The sequence below is a fragment of the Castor canadensis genome, chromosome 15, assembly GCF_047511655.1.
Source record: "Castor canadensis chromosome 15, mCasCan1.hap1v2, whole genome shotgun sequence".
Lineage (NCBI taxonomy): Eukaryota > Metazoa > Chordata > Mammalia > Rodentia > Castoridae > Castor > Castor canadensis.
This window is the reverse complement of record NC_133400.1, coordinates 72,653,996-72,679,534: the sequence shown is the minus strand read 5'-3', so window position 1 is coordinate 72,679,534 and position 25,539 is coordinate 72,653,996. Positions and strand designations below refer to the sequence as shown.

The 25,539-nt window shown below is 35.8% G+C and overlaps 2 protein-coding genes across 2 annotated transcripts in view; one reads left to right on the top strand and one right to left on the bottom strand.

The window, feature by feature from the left end:
• The window catches only part of Enkur (enkurin, TRPC channel interacting protein), a 29,951-nt gene extending 27,230 nt beyond the window's left edge, over positions 1–2,721 (bottom strand). The window contains exon 1 of the mRNA XM_074055425.1: positions 2,211–2,721. Coding sequence (XP_073911526.1) covers positions 2,211–2,287 — 77 coding nt within the window. The 5' untranslated portion in view covers positions 2,288–2,721. The remainder of the gene's footprint in view (positions 1–2,210) is intronic.
• Positions 2,722–2,902: 181 nt separating this feature from the next.
• Thnsl1 (threonine synthase like 1) lies at positions 2,903–13,767 on the top strand. The gene is made up of 3 exons (XM_020180230.2): positions 2,903–3,063; positions 8,500–8,667; positions 10,207–13,767. Exon 3 carries the CDS (start codon positions 10,254–10,256, stop codon positions 12,498–12,500), a length of 2,247 nt encoding a protein of 748 aa, XP_020035819.2. The 5' UTR covers positions 2,903–3,063; positions 8,500–8,667; positions 10,207–10,253; the 3' UTR covers positions 12,501–13,767.
• Positions 13,768–25,539: the final 11,772 nt, after the last annotated feature.

Below are 25,539 nucleotides of genomic sequence, written 5' to 3'. Positions count from 1 at the left end.
ATGCTTGTGATGAGGTAGAGAAATATGAACTGATTAATGGGTCCACTTGGGTAACTGAACACTCAAAAAAGTACTGTCAGCCTTGAGAGAGATGTCTACTGAAACACAAATTGCTTGCCCTGCTCAATGACAGATGGAGATACAAATGGCATGCTTATTAGATTTGCAAATGATACAAAGCAGGAAAGGATGGTTAACACAGTGCATGAACAATTCATAATTCAAAACTATTTCCATAAATTAGTGATGAGAAGTATAGTGCAAAATACTAAGGACATAATAGTTTTGTGGGCTGTGTGACCATGTCTGGAATACAATCTTAAACAAAAGGGGTGTGGGTGATCTCAGTTCTGTCAGTGATCAGAATCGTGACACTGCTGCAAAACTGTGATGAGCTGCCCTGGATCTGGATTTATAACTCTGTGATGTAAATAGGACTTGTAATTTTAAGTATTTCTTTCTTATGAATAATTCTTCCTATTAGGAGATAGAGTCAGGGCAAGTTTGTGCTACTGTAGTAAGAACTGGTTAAATGTTTTATTATTAATTTTTTCTTTTTTTACAAATCAGTTGCTTGCATGCATGCCATCTTGTCAAATACTCATCAGTTTTTTGTTGACAAGGTAAATTGACTTTACCCTAACAGAAAGGGCACTATTTTTGGAAGCCTTCTAATTCATTTTTCTTCTTATTTCTTCAGAATAAAATCAAGAATTTATGCAGTCATTACAACATCTCCAAGAACTGATATACTAGAGTAATGTTATGCACATAGTAAGGGTTCAGTTAATACTTGCCAAATGAATACTGTCCCTATAAACTTTTTGAAAAAAGTGCTCAGATGCAGTAAAGTTTTTTCATTTATCAATGGCAGAATGCCTATCTAATAAAACGTCTTAACATTCAAATTCAATATTCTATAGAAAATAGCATCCATTAGTGTGATACAGAGAGAAGAAAAGTTATCTTATATAGCATATAGGAATTTTGGCCCAAAACTTGGTTCAGCAATAAATAATTTGAACACTCATAAACTCTACAAATATATCAGAGTTTATATTTCTCTTTCCAATTTCTACTAACTATTGAGAAGTTAGTGGAGATACAACATGATCATCATGCTGTTTAAAACTTGATATTCACTTAGGCTTAAAATGAAAGGAGTTGATCATTTGTTGTAAGAAATTATTAGTAAAACAAGTGACTTGATTGAATTGATTTGGAGACCTTAGAGATTGTCTAATCTGCCTAATAGCTTCTACAGATCAGAACACTAATGAAAATTCATTCAAGACCTCCAAAACAATTAGTTTTGGAACCTTGGCTTTTAGCCCAAGGCTCTTTTAAAGTGGATTTGACTTACATAAGGAAAATGAGAAATGTAAATAACAAGAAACATTTTAAGTCCTAGGAAGAAAGGTATTTTTTCCCACTAGTCACCTTCTTTTCTCCCCATAGCTTTAAATAAGTTCTAAGAAGTACCTACACAGGAGTAAGTAGAGTGTTTACTTTGTGGTCATCTTTTTGGCATTTGGAGAATATTAGGCATCCTAACAGCTATGTAAAATTTTAACTTAATTACATATTTTGGGTCTCTATCCATCCAACCATTTTCCCTTCCTTTCAGCCATTAGATCTGAAAGAGACCTTAGAAACCACTGCCTATTCCATGTACGCTGCTTAACCAATCGCTGACGCTCAGAAACAAATGGGAATTTACATTTGACAATAATCTTGGGGAGTGGGATAAAGGAGCAGTAATGCAATTACAAATCCAAGTTCCCAAAACGAAACATCAAATATCCCAACACAGGACAACAAAGTTGTGATTTTCTCTTTTCAACAACATGAAATTTCACACTATGTTATATGCCACATCATGTACGAACAATAGATAAATCATAAACTAATTACATAGCGTATTAATAGGAGGCCAAGTGTAACATAATAAAATGATGTCAGAGTCCTGGACCACCTTCTCTGTGAATTGTGAAATGCTAAACTCCTAGATATTTTTCATCTTTTCTCTACAAAGTTGTGTCCAAGGTTATTTCACTGAGACAAAAATATTTTATTTAGTCTTTTAAAATCCTAGATTATGCTTAGTCCTGAAATGGAATCATTTTTTCCCTTTGTTTCAAGTGGAATCATCATTCTCCATTCTAGTTTTATCGAAATTATCAAGCGATAATCTTTGCATTCCCACATACCTAGGAGGCTGGGGAGGCTCCTTCAAGTCACTTGGTATGAGGTTATAAATGCTCTCAGAAAAGCACGTTGGATCCATGGCCACAAAATGACTCCTTTAAAAACTACTATCCTCAACTTTTTTCTTGCTATACTAGTATTCCCGTCCCTTCCCTTCCTTGCTCCCTTGCCTCGCCAAGGAACTCAAGTTTGTCTCTTTGACATAATCCCCCCTTCGGCCCCTTCTTAGCGGGCAGCACTCTCCAGAAGAAAATACCCTTTCTACTCCTCCTGAGATTGCTTAGCGTTGTTGACCGCGTGGTTGTCGCGGAAACCGTTACTAGGCAACGGGGAAGTGGAGGCAGCGTTGCAATCCAGTTTTCCTCTTCTATCCTCTCCGGCCTGAGAAATTTATATAGAAGCCTTTGTGCCTTTGGGGAAAAAGAGATAAAAATAGGGTCCCCGAAAACATTTTTTTCCGGTATTTGGAGAAAAAGAAAAATTCTACAATAGGAAGCGCAGTTAGTGCGCAGGCGTCACACGGTAAGACACCAGTGCGCAGGCTCCAATGCCGGCGGGGGCGGGGCGAGGGGCTGAGGCCACGCTGACGCATGGTCAAAGTTCCAAACCCGACGAGGAAGGGGAGGAGCCCGAGGATCTTCAGGGCGGAGCGCGGGCAGGTCACGTGCTCTGAGCGGGGAAGTGGCGCGCACGCGCGCAGGCCTGCGCATGCGCAGAGGCCGCGGTTCGGAGTTAGGCGGGGCAGGGGGTGATACTCGGAAGGTGGGCTCAGCCTTCCGAGGTGGCATTGGTGGCTTTTGGACGCTTCTTCCTATTTTCTTTCCTTTCCCCAGTCTTCTCAGTGTGATTTTCTTGGTGAGTTATTGGAGGAAAAAGAAAGGAAAAGCAGAGGCCAATCCGTTCCCCTCGCATGCCTCCCTGTCCCCATCATTCCTTCTGCTACTCGGTGGGTTCTCAACTATGTCTGCGCTCATTTTTTTCTGTTGCTTCTGTCCCGGGCTCCCCAGGACCCCGATCTGTCCCCTCGCATAAGGTAGCCGCCACCTGTGTGAGTGCGCGTCCCCGCGGCCCGCCATCCACCTGTCGCGCCTGCGCGCTCCCCTGCCCTGCAGGCTGCCATCCCTGTCTCGGTGCCCCGCGACCTCCCTCGGGTCTTCCTCCCTTCCCAACACCCCTACTGCGGACCAGCAGTCTGAACTAGGACCAGAAACGTTTAGACGGGCTCTTTAATTTTCGCTCATGTTTTGGTGTCCTTTCTTGAAATTTTTCTTCCTGAAAAAACAGTTTTCTTCCGTTTTTGAGCCATTTGGTCTTTTGCACATGGAGGGAAGGAAACTTAGGTAGAAGCCTTTAGCTGAGTCTCTAAATGACATTTTGTTTTTATGATTTGGAAGGAAGATAGATGGCTTTGAACCAACTTAACAGAGGCTTCTCTGTTCAGGAAATAGCGCTGCCCATAGATAAGGGACGACATGAAATTTGGGGTTCCTGCTGCTAGGCCTGGTGAATCGACAGCATGGTGGCTTGGTGAGCTTTTTGGTGCTTAAAAAAGCAAAGAAGACTTTGCTAAAGGTGTAGACCCTTATTTGGGGGCTCTTACTGAAGTTTATTGGATAAGAATAAATTTAGTTTTTGGTTACCAACTTGGATCAGATTTTAATTTTTACTCCAGGCAGTTAACAAACATTTCAGACAACTAACCTTTGGGGTATGATTCCTCTGATTTTTTCAGACTGCGCTAAGTTTCTATCCAAAACATTTTAGATAGATTTGGCTGTCAGTTTAGATCTGCGTATACCATTTTGCCCCTTTCTTTTCCCTTTGAGTATTTTATTCATTCATTTAAATTTTGCTTAGCATATATAGAGGAAAATTAATTGAGAGAACTGTTCTGTACATGCTAAAATTTGAGTTAAGCATTCATAGAATGGAAATACCATTAACCAACTGGATAGTTACTAGTCAAGGCTTGTAATTTTCTTTTTCAGTACTGGGGTTCAAACCAAAGTACACCGAGTGCTCTGCCACTGAGCCACATCCCAGCCCCAACCAAGGCTTATAAATTTTGTAAAAGAATGAACCGTTGGGGACTGTCCATGTCAGTCAGTTCTGGAAAAGCCAGTAAAGGCAGAGCACAGTTTCTCCAGTTAGCACCAAGTGGTCTTAGTTACTTAGGTAGCCTTGATTTCCTGGGGTTATTGAAATAAAACACTTTCAGTGATGGCAGTATTTGTGCAGCCAAGGTAATCCTACACAAGTGAACAAAGGAATGAGCAAAGAGATGAGGGAAGTGGTGTTTCACAGAAACAATTACAGACAGACCTGGGGCCACAGGCATGTACCACCATGCCTTCTTGTTAGTGATATGAAACCTCACTAACTTTTTGTCTAGACTAGCCTTGAATTATAGGTATGAGCCACCATGATGGCTTAATTTTCTTTTTTCTTTTTTGTCAGTATTGGGGTTTGAATTCAGGGTATTGCATTTGCTAGGCATGTGCTCCACCACTTGAGCCATGCCACAGCAGGAGTGCCTTTTTAAAATATTTTGTGAAGTTACAGAATTGAGAAGTCTTCAATTAAATACTTGAGACCATTGGGGTATGTAACAGCACACCACTAACAACAAGAAGAATTTAGTTTTGATAGTAATATAAAGAAAAGGATAAGTGATGAGCTTATAAAATTATGCTTTTGGTCATAGATCCTTGTGATTTCAGCATGGCGGTAGAGAATATGGTCATCTTGTCCTCCCTTATCTATTTCCTACAAAGTAGGTGACTGAAGGTGTTGTAGAGAGGATTTGGGATCAGTAGTCAAAAGCAGCATAGTTTCACTAACCCTTGGCTAGTATTTGCAATTTTTCTTATTATTGAAAAGCAATTATTGATGTAAAAGCACGGTAATTTTAAAGATATTCTTAAACTCCAGGATGGCTTTTTAAAAAATAAGATAATGAACTAGATCTAGACAACCCTTTTCCTTAGAAAGTTAAAATGAGATTATTTTAATAATACAGGTTGATGAGCATAATCATGACAGTTGTTTTTAGAAATTCATTGACCTATAGCCATTTCTCATCATTAAACAGATTTTTTTGTTTGTCTTGGTCCTGGAAATCAAAGCCAGGGCTATATGCGCACTAGCAAGTATGCTACCTATGAGCTACAATCAAGCTGGCCTCAGACTTCCTGTGCAGCCTAGGTTCTCTTTGATCTCTCCATCCTCCTTTCTTAGCCACCTGAGATTATAGGCATGTAACACCATGCCTGGTTTTAAATAATCTGAAATGTTATGTCTTACATTTTGTTTTAGAAATGCATATAAATAACAAACATTTTAAATTGGTGGCAAATGCTAAATCAGGTTTTTGAGGATTTCTCAAATTTGGAAATTAGATAACTTTATAATAATTTGAAAAATTCTTTTGAATCATTTTACAAATAAAAATTGTTAGTGCTAGAGTGTAATTTTAGTCAATTTCATCTAATGCTAAATCTAAGAAAACATCGTTGTAAAGAAGATGCTGGAAATTTATATGTATTCTGCATTGAAAAGTGTAGCTGTATTAGTATTTGCAGGGAAAAATCTAAAGTGATTTCTGTACTTTAAGTTTTGAACAGCTTGAAACACTAAAATTGTCAAATATTGTTCCTGGGGTCACACGATATTTGAATTTACATACTAAAGGACTTTTTTCTTTAAGTTCTAGCTGTGATACTGACACACTATTACCTTTTTATTTATCTGTTTGAATGGCCAGTGTCTAAAAAAGAATCATTTGGAATTAGTGGGTGAAAAAGCTTCAGTACAGGAAGTAATCAGAAGAGAAATCTATATAGAAATTATGTGAGGGGATGGATGTAGCTCAGTGGTAAAGCACTTGCCTGGCTTGCTTAAGGCCATAAGTTCAATTCCCAACAGTGAAGAAAAAACAAAACAAAACCAAAAAGCAATGTGCAGTGGAGTTGTATGGATCTTGCACCTTCTGCAGAGTTAGTATAACTAAAATGTTTTTGTGGAGAACTCACTTTACAAAGTACATTTAGAATTAGCAATGCAGTGAAACCTCATTACCATATGGTTAAGATTTTTGTCTTTCAGTAGTTTTTGTTTCTGAGTCTTACATGATTGATTTCCATTTCATGTGAAATAGTTTTGTCCTTTAGCTGAAGAAAAATTGCCTATTTGTGACCAGTGTACTGAAGGACATATTAAAATACTGATATTTAAAAAGGCTTAATAAGATAGATTTGAATAAAAGGGAAATGAGTAATTGATACTCAGTATTCACAGATTCCATAGTTGAGATTGCCTGCTTACTAAAATGTGTTTGTAAACCCCAAATAAATACTTGGCAGCACTTTTACAGCCATTCATGGACATGCGCATAGCAGTGAAAAATTTGAATTGCCCTGCTGAAGTCAAATGATGTGATACTCTGCCTTCTGGTTTCAGCTCTAATTCTATAAACAAATTTCCTCTTCACCTTTGACTTAGTACCACATTTTTGTGCTTTTAGTGGTTGAGTTTGATTTTTTTAAATGGTCCCTAAGCTGAGTGATGAAGTGCTGTGTAGTGTCCCAAGTGCAAAAATATTGTGATGTGCTTTATAGAGAAAATGGGTATGTTATATGAACTTCATTCAGGCATGAGTTATAGTGCTGTTGGCTATGAGTTCATGGTAATGAACAAACAGTATACATAAGAGGCCTTTAAACAGAAAACAAGGTTATATGTTGATCAGTTGGGAAAAATTTGTGACTAGAGGCTCATAGGCACGTGCTGCATTTCCCCTAGGTATAATGGTTCAATGTTCACTAATTCACTGATAGTGGGGACTTTATGAGACATAATTACCATGAATAAGAATCAACAGTTTATAAGTAAAAACTCAATGTACAGATAAATGTTCCCTGCCAGGCCCTATTCCATTTTCTTTTGTTTTTTGGTTAACTTAAAACAGTTAGGCAACAAGGCTCTAAAATTAATCACTGACTAAACATTACAAAATAAAATGTAACTAGCTTAAAAAAGACTGTATTTTTCTTTAGAAATGATATTATTTGTTACATGTTATAGCATTTAATTACCTTCTGCTGGTCCAAGGAAAATTTTTGTGGTAAAATAATTGTTGATACACAATTTATAAATTGAACTGTCATTTTCTCTTTTTATTTAATATCTATTTTGCTCTCTCAAAGTGTTTTGGAAAATGGAAATGAGGTAAAATTTAAATTGAGAATGCAGGGGGGAAATAGGAAGATTCCAAAAGATAAACACATTTTCCTTAAAGTCTTCTACTCTTAACAGAGTTGATGTTCAGCATTGTAGCGATCAACATAAAGTGAAAGAGAGAAGAAAGATTCAGTGTCCAGAAAAACAAACCTACTCAGATAACGTACCATTATTACTGATACAGAAATCAGAAAGAAAGTTATAGACTGCAAACTCAAGCCACTCTAATGTTATAAGTAAAAGCCTCCTGAATAGGTGGTTAACTTGACTATTTTATACAGTGCCAGAATACAGTTTTATAGAGTAAATTGCTGATATGGTTCAAGTTACAATTCTCTCTGGTCTTTGGTTTACATCAGGGAAAGTGTCAGACTGCATAGCAAAATATTTCTTCTGGAGATTTATGAAGAAACCAAACCATAAAAAATATACTTAGCTTTGTGTCTGGATATTCTTATTTAATTCATATGTTCTTGTCATATAGTGGCAATGATTAATATTGCTTTGTAGAAATATTCTTAGATGCTTAGCCACTCTGATATGTGCTTTGAATTTATCACAGATCCATTGCAATAGCAAAGGGTTACCTGTATGTGGCAAAGCTTTATTTGAGCTTTTTATAGTAGATGATGTTATATACAAATCATGTAGTGATTTCGATGGATGAGGCAACCTGAAAGAACAACACAGACACTCATTTCAGAGCTTTAGTCCATTGACCTTTTTCCCTCTGCTCATTAAACATACAGTTAACTTGTTAAATTCGGGTATCATTGTGAACAATTTTATATTTGTTTTATTAGGCTACTTGTTAGGTTTTTATTGTTTAATGGTAGAATGCCTTCAGAACTGTTTACTAAAATACTTTTTTGTGATAAGATATATGTTGAAAAGCAAAACCCAGTGTTAATCTTTTAATAATGGATTTGGGGAAACACGAAAGGATTATTTTTCCTTTAAGATTTCAGATGGATTTTTAATAATAGATTATTTTATGTATAGAATTTATGATACTATATACAGTTAGATTAACTAGAATTTTTTCCACTATAGGTTCTACTTTTTGCAAAGATCGACTTTGCCTCAGAATCAACATCTTCATCTAAGATTAGTTCCTGTGTATCCTGTGTTTGCAAATCAGTGGAGTTAAGCACACTACATACAAGCTGAGAAGTCAAATAAGGAAATGAATTCCTTCCCTTGACAGTTCTAAGTTTAATTGTAAGTGAAAATCAGTGTTAGCTTAAAATGGTTTAAATGTTTAATTACAAAACAGTTTAAGTATCATGGATAATCAATAGTATATGATTGGAAATTTTCAGAACATATTGAAATAAAACATGTAGTGTTTCACATAGTTTAGTTGCATATTAATTCTATCAGAGAATGTGAGAAAAGCCTCCCTATGTGTCTTTAAAGTTACTTCAGTCAGTTTAAATGAATATTGTAGCAATTATTAGACTATTTCACATGACAAAAAATTTGGCTTGCCTGGCATACCTTTTGTTTTGGTGAGTATATTTCCAAAAACAGGCTTAATCATTATGGAAGAATTGAAGAGCATCTTTGGATGCCAGAACAATTTTTCCTTTCATCATTGGAAACCTTCCTGAGTGTCTTGGCTATCTCTCTGGAGTCTGGAATTTGAGTTAAGTCTCACCACTGATGTTTATAGGAACAGAAACAATATTTATGGGCTCAAGCAAATGAGGTTATACATAAAACCGTTGACCTTATTGTGATTAATGTTTCTTCAGGATACTGAAATGATATTATACTTGTCACTTTGGCTTTTTAAGGCCTTGAGTATGAATGATATCTAAACATGCTTCTTAACAGTATGTATGTGAAAGGCACATAGGAAAGAAAATGCCATACCTGTGTTCTGTCATTTAGAAAATTATTTAAGCACTTTATAAGCAAGTATGTTCTTTTGTTCTAGTTTCCTGTTTGTTCTAGTTTCCTGTTGTGAATTCTTTAAAGAAATTAATAAGTAACATGATGGTGTATCAATGTGCTTGTACAACTGAAGATAAACAAGTGTTTCATATATTGTTTACCTTTCATGAATTCCAACTAATTAATTAACCCTTCAAGCCTCAATACTTGGTATCTGTTACAAACTAATAAATCACAAAACAATTTTATTACAATATTGCATGAAAGGAAAAGAATATTAATTGGACTTGGTATATACATAAATACTAATATATATCTATTTTAAAGCATCTATGATATGACATTTTTTGAATAAGGTTTCTGTTGTTTATAGTTACTTTTTATGGTGGTGGGAATCAGATATATTTTTTAAAGTTTTGATTTTTCAGTGTCTTGAAATTTGAAAAGATATGACTAACAAATACTGCATATTTTCTTTCATACATGGAAACTAAAGAAAGACCTGAAAGTAGAAGAGGGATTATTAGTTATTGGGAGAGGTATGGGGGAAGCAGGAGGATGTAGGAGCAGGAAAGGTGGATGTGATTAAAGCTAGATATATATACATATATGGAAATACCACAGTGAAGCCCGGTGATTTATATAATTTGTGTTAATAATTATAATAAAAAAGATCTTACTAAAAAGAGTAATATGCAATATATGGGAATTTAGGTTATAATACTTTTTAAGTGTCCATAAATTTGAAAGACTTTAAAGCATTTTGTATATTGAGATCATACTATAGTCAATCCTATCAGGATTTTAAGTTTGTTGAAATAAGTAACCAAATGTCTTTTTTGTTTTTATGTCTTGAAAAAGGCAAAAGCCAGTTCTTAGGTTGGCTTGGGCAGAAAAGTGAAACGAGAATGCTCCACTTAAACAGATATCAACACCTGAAACAGATAACAGTAAAATGTTTTTCTAGTATTCATGTTAAAACGGATAAACATGCACAGCTGTTTTTTTCAAGAACCTTTGCACTTGCAGAATTAAGGAAGTCATGGCATTCAACATACTCTCTTATTGGAGACAAAAATATTATCCTGATGGGCCCTCCTGGCGCTGGGAAAACAACCATAGGCAGAATAATAGGTCAGAAACTAGGTTGTTGTGTCATAGATGTGGATGATGATATACTGGAAAAAACCTGGAATATGAGTGTGTCTGAAAAATTGCAGGATGTTGGTAATGAGCAGTTTTTAGAAGAGGAAGGAAAAGCTGTGTTAAACTTGTCTGCATCTGGAAGTGTGATTTCCCTTACTGGGTCCAATCCCATGCATGATGCTAGCATGTGGCATCTGAAGAAAAATGGAATCATTATATACCTCGATGTACCTCTTACAGATATAATTAGTCGTCTACAATCCATGAAGATAGATAGGATTGTAGGTCAGAATTTTGGAACACCTATGAAAGACTTGCTTAAATTTAGAAGACAGTATTATAAGAAATGGTATGATGCCCGAGTGTTTTGCGAAAGTGGGACTTCCCCGGAGAAGATAGCTGACAAAGTGTTGGATGCAGTCAAAAGATACCAAGATGTGGATTCCGAAACATTCATTTCAACAAGGCATGTTTACCCTAAGGAGTGTGAACAGAAAGTTTCAACAAAATTCTTCAGCGAAGCTGTGATTGAGGGGTTGGCTTCAGATGGGGGACTCTTTGTTCCTGAAAAGGAGTTCCCAAAATTCAACTGTGGAGAGTGGAAAAGCCTAGTAGGAGCAACCTACATAGAAAAAGCACAAATACTTTTGGAAAGGTGTATACATCCTGCAGACATACCTGCTGCCAGGCTGGGAGAAATGATTGAAACCGCTTATGGGGAGAACTTTGCCTGCTCAAAAATTGCCCCTGTCAGGCACCTTTCAGGTAACCAGTTCATCCTGGAGTTGTTCCATGGACCAACAGGATCATTTAAAGATTTGTCTTTACAGCTTATGCCTCATATTTTTGCACACTGTATCCCACCAAACTGCAATTATATGATACTTGTAGCTACTTCTGGAGACACAGGGAGTGCAGTCTTAAATGGTTTTAGTCGTCTCAATAAGAATGACAAACAAAGAATAGGTGTGGTCACATTTTTTCCTGAGAATGGAGTTAGTGATTTTCAAAAAGCACAAATAGTTGGTAGTCAGAGAGAAAATGGATGGGTAGTGGGTGTTGAGTCAGATTTTGATTTTTGCCAGACAGCTGTAAAAAGAATTTTTAAAGATTCTGATTTTACTGGCTTTCTCACTGTGGAATATGGAACAATCTTAAGTTCAGCTAATTCCATAAACTGGGGCCGATTGCTTCCCCAGGTAGTTTATCATGCTTCCGCATATCTTGATCTTGTTAGCCAAGGATTTATTTCTTTTGGAAGCCCAGTAGATGTTTGTATTCCCACAGGAAACTTTGGTAACATATTAGCAGCAGTATATGCCAAAATGATGGGGATCCCTATTCGAAAATTTATCTGTGCCTCTAATCAGAACCATGTTTTGACTGATTTTATAAAAACAGGACATTATGATCTAAGGGAAAGGAAATTAGCACAAACCTTTTCGCCATCAATAGATATTCTCAAACCTTCAAACCTGGAGCGGCACTTATACTTGGTGGCTAATAAAGATGGACAATTAATGACAAAATTATTTAATCAGTTAGAAAATCAGCATCACTTCCAAATAGAAAAGATTCTAGTTGAGAAACTTCAGCAGGATTTTGTAGCTGACTGGTGCTCTGAGGAAGAGTGCCTAGAAGCTATTAGATCCACCTACAATACTTCAGGGTATATTTTGGATCCACACACTGCTGTTGCAAAAGTGGTTGCAGACAGAATGCAAGACAAAACTTGCCCTGTGATTATTTCATATACAGCTCATTACTCAAAGTTTGCACCTGCTGTCATGCAGGCTTTAAAGATTGAAGAAATCAACCAAACTTCATCAAGTCAGCTTTATTTACTGGGTTCATACAATGCATTACCTCCACCACATGGGGCTTTATTAGAGAGAATGAAACAGCAAGAGAAGATGGAGTACCAGGTTTGTGCAGCTGACTTGAATGTCCTGAAGAGTCATGTGGAAAAACGAATCCAAAATCAATTCATAGTAAAGTTTTCTGAGTAGAATATTTTTCCTGGTGATATGCATGCAATAATACCGAAAGTTGATTTGGAGCACAATAGCATTTTGTTCATATGTAAATGTCTGTATGTGTATCTGTTAACTTTTGGAAATTCAACACCCTTATCTCTAGTACTGATGGTTGTACCTGTGCTGTACCTCCTAAGATCCTCACTGTAGAAATGACAAATTGCAGCATAGTGCATGGAACCTTGTGCTATCATGCTTTGCTTTGTGTGCATGAGGGATATATTCTCCTTCACCCCCACTTTTAAGCAGACCAAAAATATCTGATCAATTTGACTATTAAAAACATCTAACCATAATCTTTAAGTACTACATCTATATAACCATTATTGACTTGAAACTTAATTGACTACTCAAAATAACTAACTTGTGTGGAAGAGGTAATAAGCTCATCTATTAAGAGTAGGGCCAGTATTTTAACCCTTTTCAAACTCTTTTTTTGGACTGTAATTATGTGTTTCCCACACTGTCCAAATTAGATAGCTAATAGTGCCTTCACTTTAAAGGTTTATAGTTAGGGTGATGAAGTTTGAAAATCCAGACAATGTTTAAATTTAGGATGCAACAGTCATGGATATAAAAATAAATTTGCCTATTTCCAAGAGAAAGGTTTTCCAAAATTAAGAGTGTTTAATTAGTCTTAATAAAAGTACATTTATATAACATAATAGTTGTATGTTTGCATACAGTTGTTTACTCCTGTAGTATTTGAAGTCCCTTCCTATTTAGTTTGTCTATTGTCTCTCTTTTCCATGGACTCTTTGGCACCTACCCCCATGCAGACATATTTAATTTGTATTCCTATGTGGTAGCAGTAGACTTTATGATTTATATTTGTGAATTTACTGGATGTTTTATTTCTGAATTAAAAGTTGCCACTGGAAGGACTTGTTAGTGTAGTAGGCTACTCCTGACCACAAGGTGGCATTCCTAACATAATGTCTGCTGGTACCAATCTCCTTCAGTTTCTGGGAGAACTACCTCCATGAAGAAATAATATTAAAAGCAGATACCTTAAAGCAACTGAGGCCAATAGGAAAAGGGGACCAGGAACTAGAGAAAAGGTTAGATCAAAAAGAATTAACCTAGAAGGTAACACCCACGCACAGGAAATCAATGTGAGTCAATGCCCTGTATAGCTATCCTTATCTCAACCAGCAAAACCCCTTGTTCCTTCCTATTATTGCTTATACTCTCTCTACAACAAAATTAGAGATAAGGGCAAAATAGTTTCTGCTGGGTATTGAGGGGGTGGGGGGGAGAGGGAGGGGGCTGGAGTGGGTGGTAAGGGAGGGGGTGGGGGCAGGGGGGAGAAATGAACCAAGCCTTGTATGCACATATGAATAATAAAAGAAAAAAAAAGTTGTGATGATGAAAATAGTTTAATTTTGATAGTTTAATAAGCAGGACCAATTTTTTTTTAAATTTTAAATTGAATTCATTATATGTTAACATCAGATCTCTGACTAAGCTTCTAAAATATAAGTTCTGAAGCCAAAAATGGAAAACTAGGAACAGTTTCTCAGAAAATAATGAAAGATTAAAAGTTCTACACATATTTATATATGCATTATTGTATCATTTAAAGATAATAGCTATATTTAGAAAATACATCTAAAAGTTCTCTATGTTCTGCCTGGTAGCAAGGGAGTAGGAGGGGAGAGGGAAGGGGCGGGGTAGGTAAAGGAGGGGGCAGGGGGGAAGGGGGAGAAATGACCCAAACATTATATGCACATATGAATAAAAGAAAAAATAATAAAAAAGTAAAAGTTCACTATGTGCATGACAAAAAGCAAACAAAAAAACCCCAGGAGGATCGAAAATTCTAGGCTAGCCTGAGCTACACAGACTGTTTAAAAAAAAAAAACCCAGTCAACCAAACTGGTAAAAAGAAGAGAATGCATAAAAAATCATGTGCAATACAGAAGAGTTACTGTAAGAGTGTATGAAAAGTGATATAGCCAAATGCTATAAAATTTAAAAGGAAAGGATTTCTATGGAGTAGTCAGAAAAGATTTCACAGAGGACATAGAGCCTGAGATGCAAGTTAAGATTTTCTAGGCGAGGGAAGGGGCATTACGTTCTAGGCAGAGACCAGGACTGCAGGGAAGGTGAAATGCTCCAATTTGCCTGCATTTATTTGTGGCCACTTTGTTCTCTGTCTAAAATGGTCATTTCATGTCTTCACATGTTCTCAAAACTAAATCTGGCTCTTCAAATAACCTTAATTCATTTGAGAGAAACAAATTAGCACATCATCCCTCAGGTGCACTGTTTGCATCCTGTCCTTTCTTTCATTGAATCAGGCAATAGCCCTCCTTTCAAAGGCCAGTCTCTGAGATGTGCCTTGTGTCCTGTTCCCTCCAGCCAATTCAGATCACTCACCACTCCCTCAATGGTGAACCACAGACTATCACGCAGACATTTGACTTCTGCTGTGCCACTTCTTTGCATTCACATCTCTCCCTCAGAGTGTTAGTCATTTTTTTACTGTTTAGTTTTCACATTGTGAATTTTATATAAATGGAATCATATTGTATGAATGATTCCATGACCTATTTCTTTTGCTCAAAAACTTTAAAATTCAGCCAGCCAGATGAAATTAAGCTAAGGTTCATTTTTGTTATTACTAAATAATACTTGATTACATGAATCTCTCAATGCGTTTACCAGTTAGTGGACCTTTTATCTAACTTTTATCTGATCTTGTATCCAACAGATACATCGTTTTATAAAATTTATGTTGAAGGTTAGTGAATATGGACATCCAATGATTTGTAATTCTTTGTAGTTACGTAAAATTAGTTTTCATATCTTGACATTATTAAATAAAAACGGGTATATGAAATGAAAATTACTAGTTTTCTAGTAATTACAAATTACAGCTGTGGCTGTAATTTCTAGCTTTTACTATCTTTGAAATTACTATGTAAATATAGTGAATTTGTAAGATTTTTGAGAAACATGAGATTTTTAGGTTGTATATTTTGGAAATCATAGACTGTTTCAATCAGAATAGAATTAAGACATTCTTTCACATGAGGTTTTAGTTAGAGTTTCATAGCAATTTAGCTTAAAAAAACATCATATTGGTTGCTCTCAATTCACCTATCAGCGTTTCATAATTCAGACTACTCAGTGTGAGTAGGAAAAAAAAGTAACTTTCCATGTGAACATCAAACTAATGGAAATTTTTTAATGAATAAAATACTTAGATTAAATTAGGCTTATTTGTATCCACAATGAGCTTAACTTAATTTATAACTATATGCCAACCAATATGGTTTTTATTTAACCCATATAAAAATTGTCTTGAGTTTGCTTGACTGTACACAGCCCAGGTTTGTAATCCATGTACATAATTTTCTTTAAAATTAAAGAACTTCTGTGATTTCAAAATATTTTGTTTATATCATTCATTATCTTAGTTCTTATTTAATAGGAAGCATTTTTAAAAACTTGTGTAAAATTTATAGTTTTTAAGGGAATATATCTGCTCTTTGGTTAAATAAAATAGAGAATCTAGTGTTATCTGAAGTTTTAAGGTTTTATTATTTTTATTTATTTATTTTTATTTTTGAGACAAGGTCTTGCTATGTAGCTTAGGCTAGCTTTGTCATATGCTTTCTTTTGTTGTTGTTAGTGGGACTGGGGTTTGAACTCAGGGCCTCATACTTGGAAGGCAGATTCTCTGCTGCTTGAGTCACACCTCCAGTCTTTAGGCTGGCTTTGAACTCATGATCCCCCTACCTCCTTCTCCCAAGGACTGGGATTATAAGTGTGCACCACAGCATCTGGCTAATGTTTTAATTTGATTTTGGTTCTAAAGAAGATTATTTACCAAAGACATCTTTTTTTCCTTCATAAATCTCAATATTGAATTGATCTCTTATCTAATTTTAGTTTGTGCCAGTATCTATCAAGATAATATTGATTATAATAATCAAGTATTTTGTCAACATTTAAAATTACATAATACTAAAAAGCAGCCTTTGCAGAATTAGGGATTGTAGAAAGAAAAGGCTAAGTAAGCTGGTCTTAGGCTCAGAAGTGGAGTAGTGGGTGAGATTACCTGGCAAGAAGCAGCCTTTAGTCTCCTTGGGCTATGTGGACATCAGAACTGATGTATGAGCTTTCTGAGCAAGAGAAATTCACTTGTGATTACTAAGTATCTATCGAAAGGTTTTTTATTCCTTACATTATATTTGGTCTATTGTGTTTTTTTTTAAATTTGTTCAGTCTTATGGTGGGACTGGGTTTTGAATTCAGGGCTTTGTGCTTATAAAGCACTCTACCACTTGAGCAGCACTTCCAATCCATTTTGTTCTGTTTATTTTGAAGATGGGGTCTCTTGAGCTATTTCCCCAAACTTGCCTCTGGATCTGTGACCCTCTGGATCTCAGTCTCCCAAGTAGCTAGGATTATAGGAATGAGCCACCAGCATCTAATGATTGGATCTTTTCTGAATAATTGATCTGATCAGTTTTTCTGTGTGGTACCTGAGCAATGCTTGTAATTTGCTCTATGCTTTGGAGAACAGTGATCACTGGATCAATAAATAAGCCCTTTTTGGAATGAAATTGCTATATAAATAATTGCTGTGGAAACGGTCTATTGTATAGCACCTTGGGAATGTGTTCCTCAGTAGGGCATATATGCCTTTGATCGGAAATGCTAGAATCTAATTGATTCAGAAGACAGAGAGTTTATTCCTAGGGAAGTGAATTTCAGACCAGATAGTATGTCCAAATCCACTTGGCTGCTTGATAGAAATACTAATTCCCTAGGTTCATCATTAGAAGTTCTGGTCCATTCTATCAGGAAGTGGGTCCTAGAAACTTGTGTTTTTAAAAACTTGTAATTGTGGAAAAATACACATAACAAAAAATGGGCATTTTAGCTATTTCTAAATGTTAATTTTTTTCATGTCATTGAGTATCTAATGTCCTTAACTCTTTCCAGCTTGCAAAACTGAATACCCATTATACAACTTCCATATCCATTGTAACTACACTGTGTTCCTATGATTTTGGCTGCTCTAGATACTTCGTATAAGTGGACTCTCACAGTATTTACCTTTGTGTGCCTGACGTGTAATTCAGCATAATGTCCTGAAGGTTCATACATGTTATGTACATTTTGTTTATCCAGATATCCATCATGAATATTTGAGTTGCTTCTACATTTCGACTATTGTAGATAGTGCTATGAAAATAGATGTGCAAATACTAACACACCCATGCTCCCAAGACCCTGCTTTCAGTTCTTTTAATTATTTACCCTGAAGTAAAGTTACTGGGTCAAAGCTTACTTCTGTTGAGTAACAATCTTACTGTTTTCCATAGCAGCTATACCATTTATATTCCCACCAGTATGAACTTGTATTATTGTGTTTTAAATTCAAAGTTGCACATATACCTAGTTTTAAAAGTTAGCTTTAGAATGGCAAAGTGCTAAACTTCTAATTCCCTGAATGTGCTTTTTCCCATACCCATTCCCTGGACATAATCATTTTTGATCAGCTGTTTCTCTGGCATTTTTCTTCAATATTTCTTGAAAAATTATACTGCCATTTGAATTTTAGCTTTAGATGTTATCTACTGATATTCTTATGTGAAAGATTATTTAGTTGTGTTCTACTATCCTGACTTATTCCTCTCTCATTTCCTTACCTCCCACCCTTCAAATGTACTTATAACTTTGGATTAGATCAAAACTGGTATTTACATTATCGTAAGTCTAAGAATTATCCATATTTGAATTATATAGAATATTACAAAATTTCATTTTGTTTCATTTTGGAATTAATTTTTTTTTTTTGGTGGGGCTTGGATTTGAACTTGGCCTTGCACTTGCGAAGCAGGTGTTCTACTGCTTGAGCCACACCTCCCATCCATTTTTGCTCTGCTTATTTTGGAGATGGGGGGGGCTCTCAGGAACTATTTGCCTGGGCTGGCCCTAAACTGTAGTCGTCCTGATCTCAGTCTCCCAAGCAGATTAAAGGTGTGAGCCTCTGATGCCCAGCTGGAATTAATATTTATGGTATTTATTCCATTTACTTAGCTTTCTATATATGTAACAAATTCACCTCAAACTTTCTGCCAGATGCACAAATGTCATTGAGTCTAAGTTCATTAAGTAATATAACATTTTTACCTTTTTTTGAAGATTTTCCTCTTAGAACCCTGGATCCTGTTCTAAGGCAGGCTATACAATATAAAATTTCTAAGTACAGTTGAACATAGAAATATATACCTTGAACTGCATTTATTTAATATGTATACCTATTTACATATAAATTCATATTTAGAAGTATGTATACATACATATAAAAATAAATGAGCAAATATTTACTTAAGTATGCTGGAGAAAGAACTAGTAAACTCAAAAATTTAGGAATAAAGAAAAATACCAACTAATTACCATTTATGACTGAAGTGCAACTGTAGGTTAATTATGGATGTAAGAGGCACAAATCAATGAAAGCATTCTGTGAAAATTGATTATATAGCATTTATAGTAAACAGTTTAATATTGTAATTTTGAGTTACACATTGTTTATATCAGTAGAATTGATAAAATTATGTACACACACACATTTTTTTTCAGAAAGCCACTTCTGCTCTGAAAATCTAAAATCTAGAAATTTTTGAATAAAGAAATACACTTACTCTGTAGGTTTACTATTTGTGAGTACTGCATTTTGAATTTAGTACCTCATGCTTATTATGCAAGTGCTCTACTACTTAAGTCCTGCCTCCACCCTTTTTGCTTTAGTTTATTTTTCATATAAGGTCTTGCGCTTTTTGCCAGGGATGGGCCTCTGACCAGTATTCTTCCATTACCTGTCACAGAACTGAGATTACAGATGTGCATCACCATGCTGAGCCCTACTCTGCAGGTTTAGGGGAGGGATTGTGATCCTGTCCATTTTGCCATAACACAATGCTCTGTCTGACAGAAAATATGTAAAGAAAATGGTATTTCTACTGTTTTGAGTGGCTTCATTAAAATGATTCAATTTCCCAATTTGACTAAGATTATTCATATTTGTTTTGAATTTTACAAGGCTGGAGTCAAGTAACAGAAGTCTTCAGGAAATAATTTACTTGCCCTTGGAATTACCTTCTTTCTGGAACTCTCTCTCCAATTTGCTTGAGATTTCAAACATAATTGGTTGACATAATATTTAAACAGCTGCCAAAATCAACATGGGTTATTATCAGAAAACAGATTACATTTCTTATAATTTCCACATATTTGTAGAGCTCTGTTAAAGTTGAATTCTAAAAGACCCCAATAGCTTATTTTTCATAGTGTTTTGTATGTTTTCCAGAAAAAGAGGCATTAGTTCAAGAAATACCCCTTCTCTTAAATATTGTCTGCTATGAAGAAACACAGAACATCTTTCTCTTGAGAAAAGTTGAGTATAACAATATTTTACTGGCTTCAGAGGGAAGGAAAATATTAGTTTAAATCAGGTCAAGAGCATAAAATTTCTTCTACTGGCCAAAAGCAGGACCAAGATGAAATTTTGTTTTAGGGAGAAAACAATCAAAACCCAAATATCCTTGAAAATGTACAGGTCATTCTTGTCAAAGAGAGAAAAATACATAGGAGCATTATAATTTTGAAAATTAATACACATTTCATATGATTTTCCCAAAGCCTCCAAACATGAGGTCCAGAAATTGATCAGACTTAAAGATCCTATCTCTGCTAATCATAATTATGAGACAATAATGTACAACCCCTAACATAAATTTATCAATTTTTTAAATTATTGGTATATTTTGCCAGTGAGTACAGATTTGGTCTTCTCCACCCAGGGCTCTTCATCCCTTTTACCAAGGTATCTAAGAAATGGAATGAAATAAGCCAGTTATGTAATCCCAGGTATTCAGGAGGCAGAGACAGAAGGATCAGGAGTTCAAGGCCAGCCCAGGAAAAGTTAGCAGACCCTGTTTCAAAAACAAAATACAAAGAAAAGGACATAGTTCAAGTGATAGAGCTGGATGTGATAGTGTGTACCTGTAATTCCAGCACTTGGGAGGCTGAGGCAGGAGGATTGAAAGTTGGAGGCCAGCCTGAGCTACATAGTGAAAAAGAAATAGAATGAATGTAATAGTTTACTTGGTAAACATGAAGTTAAATCAAAGAGGATAGTATTTTTGAGGGATATTTCACTCATACCCTACAATAAAGAATGCTTCTTTAGTGAAGAGAATAATGTTTGACTCAAAGTCATTCTTCTCTGGCAGTGCTATATATAAAGCTAAATATTCATATTTGAGCATCAGTCCACTACACTTCAAAATCACACACTTTGGTTGAAATTTCTCAGATTTGTTACAAAACAAAGTCATTATCTTTAGGAAGCTTATAGAGAATTTAGACAAGTAATTCAACTTACTGTAATCTGGTGTGACCAGACAGAAACATGGTATGTCCTGAGAAAGCTAATTAGACATTTGGTTTCCCTTCAAAGTGATGTTCTTCTAGTATTTACTTTTGTTTGTGGGGAGGCCAGTTTTGCTCTCACAAGCACAATACAGGAAAGGATCCTGGTAGAATATTCTCCTAAGTAAAACTGCATACCCCAACTAGCAAAACAAAAACATGGAAACTAACGAAGTTAGCCCCTCTTAAAAGGAATTTTAGTTTCATTTGTTGCTATTCGAGAATATTCCTGGATGATCCCAGCCTTCTCATTCCCAGAAGTTTCTCAAAGTAATCCTCCCAATCAATAAACAGTTTTCTCCATCTGCATTGTTCCAGTGGTGTTGAAATCTTCATGATGATTGGTGCACTGGACATTCACCTGACTGACTCTTCCCTAATCCACTTCCACCTATGATGGGTTTACACACCTGAGGCTGTGGGATGGAAGCCACAAGAGAGGCATCAAAACCATTCTCTTCTCTAGAGATGAATACTGAAACTGTACTCTTTTCCTAATAAACTTTACCATCACTTTCCAAAAAAGTCAGATCCAGGAATTAGAGAGGGTGTTCTTCTAGAGGATATGATAACATGCATGGGAGCGAAAGTTTTAAAATCAAGTGGCAGTTACATAGGCAATTGGTGGCAAAAGGAAGCAGCATGGCATGGAGTGTGGTATATTTTATTCAGTTTGCCTGATACAGTGTGTGCATGGGGTTATGAAGGTGAAACTAGAAAATCAGGCAGGATTTTCAGAAGAATTTATATGAAGGATTTTAAGTAGAATACCATAATCTTCCTTATTTTTGAAAGATCATATTGGCAATTGGGTGGTGATGAAGGAATTAGACTCATGGGCTTGAGAACAACATGAAGGCTGAGCAGGACCAAAGCAGTGGGACCAGAAAGGAGTGGGCATTTCAGGAAATATTTAGGAAGTAGCTTTATGAGATTTGGTGACAGATGAGAAAAGCATGGAGAGATTCTGGGTTGGAAATTTGGTGCATTCACAAAGAGAATGGATGTTTGGTGAGGAATGCGTTAGGAAGGAAATGTTGACCGATTTGCATGTGTAACTCATTGAACATTTAATTATTACTTTATTTTCCATTGCAAATTAGATGGTTTTCAAGCCCCTTTCAAGGAAGAGAAAGTAAAATGACTGTTACTAATGAAAGCATCTGGTGACTTGGAGAACTTTCACCTCCAACCAGATGAATCTCTGTTTCTGTCCCTAACTAACTTCTAAACCTGCCTTGCTCTTTTTTCCTTTTGCTTTTCCTTGTGTTTTACTAAAAATGACTTCCTAAATCCTTCCCATCTACTTGTCAATATACCAAGTTGTAATACAGGACTTAATTCATTTAATTTTTCCCTGAGCAATCACCTGTTCATTTTAGCTCTTGTATTTATAGCTCCTCTATAGGTAATTTGCTAAAATCCTGGATTTCTTTCTTGTAAATAGTTATTTTCACAACTTAATTGTACATTTCTATTAGAAGTTCAGATTTCTTAGTACCTGCCAAAGTGTCAGTATACTATTATCATCTAAAGGATAGATTCTTAATTAACTTTTTGGTGTATTTTATTCTGATAACTGGCAGTACAATAGATTACACAATAGAATATTGAATTTTAAATTTGTTGGGCAGACTTAATGAAATGTTTTAACTTGCATTTACTTTCTAAAGTACATTATAGGTTAGGATATTTCAGATTCTAAGTACCATTGTTCTTCAATATCTACTACTAAATTTTTTGTGTCATTTTTATACAATTAGGGAATAGTGATTTCTTTTTTAAAGGACCTACTTACTTTTGTGGTGATCAAGAAAAAAATGAAAGAAGTCTGATAGCTCTCTGAAAATTCACACAAAATATATGCTCTAAGTTGACATGGAACAATGTGTTTCCACTTCCCTATTGGTGCTCTAGTGTGGACTGGGTCCACTTAAATAAATGTATGAGTTAGACATTAGATATTTGTTTAACTCTTAGGAGACTTAGGCTTATGACTAAGGTTTGGACTCGGGGGCATGTCTCAAGTGGTAGAGCATCTGCTAGCAAGTGTGAGGCCCTGAGTTCAACCCCAATACTGCCAAAAAAAAAAAAAAAAGGCTAAGGCTTAAAATGAGTGTAAAGATACCCATTACCAGGACAGTGAGCACTTTTCTCATCTGTACAGACCTCTGTTATAAAACTTACAAAACTGATATAAAACCAATATAATAAATTAATTGTGTGGCGTTTTTAAGAGAATATATCATATTCTTATGGGTGCTGTTACTGTAAATTTTGAGAGACTGTGTCTTGGGAGAACAGTGAACTTCAATAGCTTCTTTTCTGGGAATGATTTTAATGTAGCCAAGAAGAATCCCTATGACCTTGTATAATATTGATTTCTGAAATGAATAACAATTATCAACACTGAAATACAATAGGGGAATATGACTGTAAATGCATCCTTTTATTTCAAGCTATTTTTAAATAGCTACTAATAGTAAGCTTTCCCATAATGTCAACTGTATGACATGACCTACATTTGCATAGGATTTGGAATGAGAGTGATTGGATCATTGTTACAGGTAGTACGAGTTATTTAAATAAGAGTATGTATCCTGAGGATTGCTAGAATCACTTTGATAATTTCTCTGTATAGCAGACATTTCTACAACAGACTCAAACATTTTGCTGCCATGAAGTATGATAGTTATTTTAGCAAGACATTACTTTAAAATATTTACTGTTAGATTTTCAAATGTACCTTTATGAAGTGAGCTTAAGGATATGTTACAATTTTAAGTGCCAGAGTCATAAAGCTTTAAGCTGTTTTTCTTTCAATAAGATCTTGGTGATTGATGCCTGTTTGAAAAGAAAATTCACTAAGCTTTGCTTAAATATCCTAATTTAGTCTTCATAATGGGGTCAGTTTCACTCTTGAATTCTCATTCAGAATGTCCACAAATGGTCCTGATATTTGCTTATTCTCTAGCTATGCACAGTATGTAAACCTGTATCCCGCTTTTTAACTGAAGGTATTGTTTCAGTTAAACTCACCTCCTACTGTATGACTTGTTAGCTTTCTGTTGCTCCAAGAAATACCTAAGATAATCAATTTATAAAGAAAAAGGTTTATTTGGCTCCTAGTCACAGAGGTTTCTGTTTCTGGTTGGTTGGATCCATTGTAAAGCAGCACATCTTGGTGTAGTAGAGCAGAGCACTTAGCTCATGGCTGGGAAGTGAAAAAGAGAGCAAGGAAGAGACAGGGTCCTACAATCCCCTCAAGGACATACCCCCTAATGGGGGAAGACCTCCATTTGACTCTACGTCTTAAAGGTTCCACCAACTCCCAGGGACTGGGGAGCATACCTTTAACACATGGGATGTTGGGGAACATTCTGGATTCAAACCATAGCAACACTGAGCTATTACAATCCTTAGTGACTGAAAACAACCACTATATGTCAGTGATCCTGTGGGTCAGGAATTCAGGCAGAACTCAGTGGAGATGACTCAGTATTGTGCCACATGGTGTTGGCTGGGCAACAGCTCACTTCCATGTCTGGGCCTTGATGCTGGCTGTTAGGTGTATTGCATGCCTCCTTTCTTCTCATGTGTCTTCTCTCTTTATATTATCTTCCATCCTCCCAGCCCTCTCTCCTCACATGACTTTTCTCTCCAATAGTATAACTTTCCTTTAGTTTGCTGGGTTCCAGAAGCAGAAGCAAAAATTACATGGCTGCCAGATTACTTCCACTACATGCTATTTGTCAATAGATTCCTGGTGGAGGGAAATAGATTACACTTCCTGATGGGTAGTCACATGACAAAGGAGTGTGGACTCAGGAGGTCCTGATTCATCAAATCTATTTTAAACACCCTACCAAAATTATATTAAACAGGCTTTGTAAGACAGTCATTTAAATCAAGGAGACACAGCTTCTTGGTCATAACTTGAGGATTTTTAACACTAAGATGAAATAGTGTTGGAAATAATGCTAATTTCTGAACCTAATCATAGTTTAACCATTTTGTCTTTCTTCCTTAGGCAAAGTTGAGATATTGTCTTTCTTATCTTAGTGAGATCTTGCTGTGCTGAGGTTTAGAAAACATAGCTCTTGCTTTTTAATAACTCACTTTTAACATTTAATAAAATTGTGGAAATCATTTAGTCAAATATGAACATGATTTCAAATGGTTATATAGTAATTTATATAGATGTACAATAATTTTTTGGGGGACAGGTTTCTTTTATGTAGCTCAGGCTGGCCTCAAACTTGAGATCATCCTGCCTCAGCCTCCCAAGTGCTAGGATTACAGAACAATAATATATTTAATCCCTCCCCTGCTGATAATATTTACATGTTTATAGTTTTTGTTACTTTAAATAACACTGTGACAGGGGCAACCTTAGGCATGCATTCTAGGCATAATGAATTCCTAATAAGATAAAGCACATAAACATTTGAAAATTTTGATGCTAAATTTCAGAAAAGAAGTTGTTCCAGTCTTCCAGTTTCCATGGTTTTGATGAGAAATGCCATTCATTCAAGGTTGCTTCCTTGTGTGTAAT

What these genes read in the sequence shown, in the direction of transcription:
- Thnsl1 (XM_020180230.2), top strand. Translation starts at nt 10,254, where the DNA reads ATGCTCCACTTAAACAGATATCAACACCTGAAACAGATAACAGTAAAA.